The sequence below is a fragment of the Lottia gigantea genome, assembly GCF_000327385.1.
Source record: "Lottia gigantea unplaced genomic scaffold LOTGIsca_66, whole genome shotgun sequence".
Taxonomy (NCBI): domain Eukaryota; kingdom Metazoa; phylum Mollusca; class Gastropoda; family Lottiidae; genus Lottia; species Lottia gigantea.
The window spans coordinates 1,507,618-1,516,723 of NW_008710245.1; the positions used below are offsets into that span (position 1 = coordinate 1,507,618).

The window sequence follows — 9,106 nt, forward strand, 5'->3', positions numbered from 1 at the left end:
TCTAATACTGATAGTTGTGTTTGAATCTGAAAGGGACCACGAGAACAGTTTAATTAAAGCTGTCATTAGATTACAATAGCTTTTGTGTACCAGACAAAATCTTCTAATAATCCTGAGACAGGAGTAGCAATTTCTAGCTTATCGGAGACAGTTATCTGCTGTTAACGCAATGACAGAAGGGTATTAGACTTGAAGACGGGTTTTAATTGTTTTTCTCGATAAAGCTTTCTGTGAACATGCTAATGTTGAATCGATAAAATCTATATATGAACTTACAGTTATCGAACGTATAAAAAAGTAAAAGCATGAAAATATGCCAAGCATTCATATCACGACAACGTCTGCTGTATTGAATCTTTCGTTCGAGATACCAATTTGGCTCTTTTATGAAAGTTATTTTGATGGGATATGGCGTAGATTATTCGCCTACACTAAAAGATGCGAGGTAAGCTATATCATGTATTTGGTAACTTAATAAATGTACAGATACAGTGGAAACTTCATAAAGTTGGCAGGAGAATACAAGAGCATGTTTTTTTTAGTCAGCCTCACGGTTCTAATTACATAACACAATATGTACATAAATTAGAAAGCACGCATAATGAAAAAAAACATTTATTAAAGAACCAACAATTTTATTACAAATATAAAAGCACTATTTTCCTGAAAAAAAATATAACAAAATATAATAACAACCGGAAATACATATTGCACGTATCAACAATTACATATACATTAATAAATTACATCGCCATTACATTCTATCACAATTACATATCATTACAAATTATCATTTATTATCACAAAACATTGAAAGACAATTTATATTTCAAAACTCCATTACATTAAAAATATATCACAATATAGCAATAGCAAGATAATAGGTCAACGGTATTTATGCACGTCCAGGATAAGGACAGTCTACTATTTAACAAAGTGGACCATGCAAATAACTTGAGAAATGCATACATCCAGTTGTCACTGAACACACCTTCTTAGATACAGTAAACTATTCTTGTTTACAACCACCAGACGTACATAAATGTCGTTGGCGGAAGTTACATTACGTGATGACAATAAACATGAAAATATAACAAAATAAAAATTATGGAATGGCGGACGCAACGTAGAAAATGAGCATTAATACTTAAAATGAGACAAATATGTGACTAGAAATACAGCTGGCACGTCACTGGACTAGAGTTTTCCATCCTCTTTTAAGAACAGTTCTATTTCATTATATTATCAATTCATCAAAATAAGACCATCATTATCAGTACGCTTTCAAATAGACCTGCATCTTCAAATTCATCATTTATATAAGGGACTTGCTTACGACATCATCGTATCCAACTTGATGACGATGACAGTTTTCTGGTCAGAACATTAGTTACACCAGGATGGTATCCTTGGGACCTTTCTCTGGGAGAGCTGTTTATTGAATGGAATTCTTGGTTAATTGTTCACCGTCCAAAAATACGTTTCAGAAACGATCCTTTCTTTCTGATTTTCAATGCTGAATACACAACGTTATTGAACACCGAATTAACACCCTCCTTCGTTAAGGCTGAACACTCTAAATAGTTATCTGCTCCTATTTGCTTGGCAAGTTTATGTCCTAACTCCTGATCGACCTCCAACTCAGGGAAAACTATTCCTCTAGTATCAGCTTGCATTCCGACTAATATGATAGGTTTAAGTCCTCTGGTTTCAGCTATCACTTCAGGCATCCAATAGTCCACAACGTTTTGATACGAATCCTTATCACAGACTGAATAACACATGATTATAACTTGGCATCGTCCATATACAAATGATCGGAGATTTCTATGATGTTGTAATCCGGCTGTATCGAATAAACTAATGGTGAAATCTTCATCGCCAACTTTGTGTTTAACTAAAATAAAAGAAAGGACAATTTGATTAGTTTCAATAGTTCATTTGTAATGCGTTTTACAATTAGTGTTAAAACTAAGTATAAATTTCTAAAAGAAACTAATTTCAAATTGCAATCAAATGATATTACATGCAACGCAAATCAAATTAGTCAAATTAGCTCACTTAGTTCCATTAGTTTGAATGAAGAATTCAAATATCAGATCAGTCAACAGAATCAAATGAATGCTAAATTAAAATGATATAAAATTAAATACTTACTTTCAAAATTTTCAAAAATAGTCGGTATGTAATCCTCGTTGAATTTATAATTCAGTTTGGTATGAGCCATACAAGTTTTTCCAACCATATCGTCACCAAGTACAATGGCATGGATAACGTTTCTCTCACTATTCGATTTCATTTTTAATCAGATATGTTGAGGCGTGTGTGCTGAGAGCAGTTAAAAAGTCAATTGTTCATTGTTTCTGGATATCGGGATACTTATAGTCGGCTTAATCTAACTATCACACTTTGAGCTATAAATAACTTGTGATCAGAAGCTGGCTTGGATCACGTGACATATCACTCACAGCCAATCAGATTTGAGATATCGTCAATCATTAACGAATGACATATCGAGATTTCATATCCGCTTTTCCTATAGTAGTTAATTATTAGGCAATGTTGTGCTAATTATAACTTAATGATAGCTAATCTTTGTTTCGATATTCAATTGAACCATGACCTGACGTTCCCTGTGAACGATAAGATGTCATATGAAAACCTGACCGGCCTTATGACTATTGAAAAGCAAATTTATCTTATCATATAAGATTAAATGTTATTGAATTTCAGGTTTAGTTCATTCATGGGCCTAAAATACAATTCGTTTCAAGAAAATAAATCGTAGTTGAACGGAATACGTGCTGGTTTACTATTATATCAGACCAATAGACAATAGACATTCACTTTTTTTTTTGACTCAAGCGGAACTATTATTTATTTATGTCTTCAGTGACAATAACAAACTTATTAGCTGTTTAAAACAACACCGGTTTTTAGATTTGAATAAGGAACTATCTTATTTTTTCATCCAATAAAAAAAATGTATCATTTTTCCTGTAAACCAATATATTACAGCTTGTACTTTAGAGCATTATCTACAAATTTCAGAGCGCTAAAATTAAAGACAGATATGTTGTATCTTCGAAATATATCTTGATTCATGAAAGCCAATCTTAAATGCATTTATTGTAGTCGGGAAACCTGATTTTCTACTAACTTTCCTAAATAATTGCTCAATACTTTGACACCGTTAGGCAAGAAATATTTCTTAAAAGTGTTTCTTAGAATAGGTGAAGGGGTCGAGCAGGGGCTACAAAATATTCCCGGGAGGGGGGAGGCACAGGCATATGTCACTTATGCCGATTTGAATATTTGAGCTTACGATAGGAAATTTGTAGGCAATCATACTTTTACTATAAGAAATATCGTCTACAGTTTTAAAAGGAAACGTCAAACCTTTCAACATAAAAAATGTCATTATTTGATATAATTAAAGCTTTCCTGATTTGAAATTTGTCACAAACAGTGAAGAGTTCACTGAGGTGACTCGGACACGACTGAAATACATTTGAAACTAAAAGAGGCATTCTGTTTTTTTCTCTGAACCTATACGAAACGTTAACGTAGACCATTTAAGTGCGTTATGCTTTTTAAAAGCGGTAGAATACTACTGCGCGGAGGAGGCGGGAGGGAGGGGGTTATACCTCATGATATAGAAATTAAGACTAATACATTCTCTCAATGCACACATCTTCATTAATACATACATAATCAGAACAGTAGGATGTAGCCCTTTTATAACGTACTCAAGTAAGGTCTGCTAAAATTGCCCTGATGAGGTATAAGAAAACATAATGGAATATACCATTGCATTTCACCATGTGAGACTTGGTAATAAAACTGCACTGTATAAAAAAAAGTTCGAAAATTCATCAATATTTAGTTAAGCCAGCTATTGAAAAGGCTGGAAGTGCAAAAATGATTAGCATGTAACCATGGTTACGTTACAGTGTCAAATTAACAGGAACGGGTGTTTGTGGAACGATTTCCGGGTACATATCGATACTTATTATCACTTCCTTTATGGAATTGACACATCTGACTTCTATTATCACGTCTGAACAGTATTATCACTTCTGAATTATATCATAACCAGTGTAAGGCCTAATATGTCTCAATTTTAAAATAGGGAATTATGATTTATTTTTGTTACAACTATAATTTGAAAAAAAAAAAATGCATAAATGAATTTCAAAAAGGAAACTGATATAAAAATTTTTGCAATATCATGACGTCATTATCGTTGATATCATTTGACACAAATATTTCCGGTATTGATGTCATAACCTGGATATTATTTCCAATGCCAAAGACGTCGACTGGAAAATCGGAATGGTGCAACTAGAAGTTAATCATGTCCTCGAAACACATCCGAGGCCCCGTGTGCTACAGACTGTGCACGTTAAAGATCCCTCGACAGTTGGAAATCGAAAAAGAGCAGGCTAATGCCGCTGTCCTGGCAAAATTTCCCTCATTGCACCCTACATGACGTTGCCCGTCTTCATTAGTCCACATGGTGCAAAAAAATAGGACGTAAAACTCCATTCATTTCATTTCATTTCTCGAAACACATATCAATCCCCTTTAAATAATATAGTTCGTGTGCAGTGTATTGGATTACTCAAAAGTGTGGCAAAAAAAAAAAACATTTCAAAACATAAATTCACGAGAAAAGGTACCACGTCATATAGATTTCCTGGGAATTCAAGTAATTTTAGTAATGTCTAACACGAACATCCTTGTTGTCCAATGAAAATATTCTTCTGTGGACAGTTCCTGAAACTATATACAGGATCTATCACCATAGTTAATTGATATTGATTAGACTATATTGAATAGTTCCGTATATATGTAGGTCAGGTATAGTTTCATACCAGACAATAGGGTGGGAGGGGCAGCGGTGTTATGGGGAAATATGAATGTGTACTACAAGAAGGGGGATTCAAGAGTTGTACAGGAAGGAGGGGTACCTCACACGAAGTGTGTTTAATAGAGAGTATTGTTGGAATGTGGACTAAAGCTGGATAAGGGTAAGAAGAATACGAATTTGGGAGGGGAAAAAGCAACATTAATTTCTACTAGGGAGGTAAAGCAAAACAAAATTTGTACTGGGGGGTAAAGCAAAACAAATTTGTATCTGGGGGGTAAAGCAAACCAATTTTGTACCTGGGGGGGAGGGGGAGGGGTAAGGTAACATTAATTTGTAATGGATTCAGGGTTAGCAAAAGAAATTAACACGAAGAGAGAATTAAGCAAATTGGGAGGAAGGAGATGGAGAACCATTATGAATGTTATGGGGAAAGAGGTGAAACAAAATAGATTTGTACGGGAAGAAGGTAAGACTAATTGAAAGACAAATGCATATCGTAGCTGGCCTTCAATTACTGAATAAATACTGCAGAGTAAGGCGCACCATTCAAATCATTTCCGATTTCCCTTCATAATAATCTTGCGTTTTCTCTGAACGATATGTTATGATATCTATAAGTGGTATTCTAGGAATAGAGAAAATATCAAATACAATATGATATTTATTACACTTGTTATCTCATAATCAATTTAGCTCACGAGGAAGTCACAATATAAATACTGATATGAAACAAGTTCAATTGGCACTTCCGTACTTCCTGGTTGGTACCAGGTCAACATCATGATTCCTGGAAATGACATGAGTAGAGGACAATTTCTAACCTTTTGGTTGGTGCTATCATTCGATGACATTCTCTAAAATGCCTGGGTATAAAAACCAGTAAAACAAATAGTACAACTATTGGACAAGAATTTTAATGTCAATTGTCAAGTCCATGGACTTGGAGAGCTCGGCCAAACTAAAAAATATCTTAAAAAGTCACGTTGTAATGTAATTGAAATGAAATGGCATGAATTTATAACCTCTTTTAAATTTAAAGAAATGTTTTCTCTTAAAATGAACGTAAAAATTTAAACTTGTCCAATAAGAGTTTATTTTCATCATTGGACTTACCTAATGTCATTGATATACAACAAAATATCTCTATAGTTCGATAAATCCATAAAACAACGCAATTAATGAAAAAAGCTTATAAGTGTTTTTTAATACATGTAATTACGTAGTTTTTGGGATAATTACTTATTATTACTTATTCGTGTGGTTTAGTCGGATTTAATAGAAATTCTGTTGTAAAGTTATGACACTGTAGGTACAAAGATGAATATATTTTCTTGTTGGTCAAGTTTGAAAATCTAAATTGGATGTTCATGAGACAGAATCTCTTAAAGTATTGATAAACTTTCTTCCACCCCCCCCCCCCCTCCCAAAAAAAGAAAACATTAACCAAACACTTTGGAAATAGGCTTTCCACTCAGACAACTTTTTCGACTTAGTTTTTTTAGATTTACTAAGGCAAAAATATTTCGCGAAAATATTTTGAAAACTGATTGATTTTACGAATCAGATGATTTTAAATTGACAGGATAATATAGTTAACATTTAAATTTTTAAATTTTAATGTGTTTTATCAATATGTCTACCAATAAGTCCCCTTCCATCAATTAAAATGGATAGCTACAACCGCACTGGTGAACTGATGTCGCGTACTGTCATTAACCCATGAATCAATGACATATAGATAAGTGTGAGAAATACCTTAATCATGTGACCCGGAGTCCTTAGGTGTCACAAGTCAAAAGGTTTTTAATTGGACGCTGTCACATGTCAGATTTGAATATCATGCGAATATGAACTATGATAACGCATGGCACAATGTCAAGTCTTCTGTATACGCTTTTGGGCACAGCAATTCAGAAGAATACTAAATTGGGCCGCACAACATAGTGATCTCCAGTTGCGTATGGTTATGAATAAGAATAGCGGTCATAAGTTTCGAACGCAACTATTATGCCACTGTGAGTTGCGTTCGCATACACAACTGGTGATCGGTATGCTGTAAGTGTACCTTTACTCAATAAACTTTTCCCATTTCCAAAAGTTTTAAATGGGACGCTGTCACATCTCAAAATTAGCATTTTGTTAATATTTGTGCCGCCTTCTAATTGTGCGTTTTAGAAACCAGATCGCATTGAACGGTATCACATCTAAAAATTTATGCGATTCGGTACCTTTCATCTCGCTGTGCGCTCATTGTTTCCTGTCATTAGTCTTCAATCAGAGACTAAAATGATTTGACATCGCCATCTGTGTGCGGGTAAGAATGGCCCTTTGGACGCTTTTCGTATCAGGGTCATATGAACAGTTTTTAATAGAATGCTTAGCCTGTTGATATAACGTGTCGACATTTAATTGTGCGATGGACAGGGCGCATCGTTCAGAATCAGTATCCCAATTGGGGCATTGGACGCTTTTCGTATGAAATAAGCAGTTCAATTGAACGCTGGTATATCTCAAATATACGATTATAGATACGGCATTGTAAACTGAATGTAAACTGAATGTGTGTAAACCGTACAGAGCTTCACGTATGATGTCAGGAGTTTTCAAGTGGACATTGGTATATCGAGGGGTTAGAACATAAATGTGATAAGTCCAAAATCATGTTTTCGAGAAAACTCAATTTTTTGAATGTGTACCAAAATATTACTTTGAATGATGATTGGTAGAAATTTTCGGACATTATACCGTAGTGTGATACTAACACACACAAATGAACTAAAATTGGATAAATACACAAAATATGGAAATAATTAGCATAAATGGACTTATTATATATATGCACCAATTTTGTTTTCATCTTTTCGGATTTAACATTAATATTCATTAGTTTGATTTTATTTATTTCGAACAGAATTAAAAACTAACACAAACAAATAAATCTACAATGGAAATTTTCTCAATTACATGACAGGTAAGGCAAATTCTAGAATATTCTATTAAATCCTTTGTGCATAAAAAGTATAAGTCCACAAATACTATTTTTAGATGATAAAAATAGTTAACTGTTTGGTGCATAAATGTGATATGTGTGACTTATTACCATTATTAGGCCTTGGTGCATATATGATTTAGAGCATTTAAAGGGTGTTTTCAAACGGAATAGGACAATGATCTTTTATTCAACAGACAGAGAATCAAATTTAGATTTTTTTGATAAAAAAACATTTTTTTTGAAATTTTGGTATTGTCACCTATATGCGATTCATTACCGTAAAATACTCACCATATGATGTTAGTAGTTTTCGTGGGCAAGGCACAGCTCGAATATACACTTATTGAATTGATATCGCCATCGCTGACATCTCAAAAGGACACAGCGCATAGGACGTTCTCCATATCTCGTAAGCAGATTGCAGATAAGCTCAAATTAGTTCGTCTAATGCTTACCAAGCCTATCAGTATCAAACGTAATGGAGTACGGAAGCAGACAATTTTCACCATGAATAGGACAGCGTGGTTTTAGGAGTTACGTCCCTTGTATATTGAAATCAATTTGTTTTGAGTAAGATAAAAAAGAAAAACCTATTTCTTCTGATCCTTCAACTTGTTCATATGTAACTTTTAAAAACTTTGTTAACACAAAAAGATACTTAAGTTTTTTGTTCCGTTGTTATGATCTTTTTCGCTCTATTACTGGTTTTCGCTCATTCGTTTTCGCTCTATTACTCGTGTCCGCTCTATTATTCGTTTTCTCTCTATTACTCGTTTTCGCTCTTACTCTTACTCTATATTGTTTTTCGCATTATTTCAAATCCCCTGCCTCCGTCGATGACAACAATTTTTTTTTTGTTTTCAATTCCATCGCTGTACTGTAATTATCAAGGCAAACCTCTTGCAATTTTTCACTGGACAAATGAACTCGAATCTTCAATTGTAAAACGGAATGGAGATCTTTGTCAGGGTGGTACAGCCAGGTCCGTCGACAGGAATGAATGGTGCTGGGGCTCAGATTTTTACTCAATTTTGAGATGCCAAAAACATATCAAAATCTATATATCTTTTTGATTTTATTCAAAGACACAGCAAACAAACAACATAGTATACCACAGCGAATTTTCCGGGATCGTGGCAATGTAAAGTTTTCTTGAATTGCAGGACGTTTCCTTTCTTCATACGGAAGAAAACTCTAGAAAAAATATAATTCACCATTGCTATATTTGTTGTATTGACTAA

At 33.9% G+C, this 9,106-nt stretch overlaps 1 protein-coding gene across 1 annotated transcript; it reads right to left on the reverse strand.

Moving 5' to 3' along the window:
- Positions 1 to 599: 599 nt before the first annotated feature.
- On the reverse strand, positions 600 to 2,374 carry LOTGIDRAFT_204563 (hypothetical protein). Its single transcript, XM_009064909.1, has 2 exons — positions 2,158 to 2,374; positions 600 to 1,897 (listed from the first exon to the last, which is right to left on the reverse strand). Exons 1-2 carry the CDS (start codon positions 2,297 to 2,299, stop codon positions 1,464 to 1,466), a joined length of 576 nt encoding a protein of 191 aa, XP_009063157.1. The 5' UTR covers positions 2,300 to 2,374; the 3' UTR covers positions 600 to 1,463.
- Positions 2,375 to 9,106: the final 6,732 nt, after the last annotated feature.

Coding starts and splice junctions, on each gene's coding strand:
- LOTGIDRAFT_204563 (XM_009064909.1), bottom strand. CDS start 2,299: ATGAAATCGAATAGTGAGAGAAACGTTATCCATGCCATTGTACTTGGT. Junction 1,898..2,157: donor TATTTTTGAAAATTTTGAAA/GTAAGTATTTAA, acceptor CTTTTATTTTAG/TTAAACACAAAGTTGGCGAT.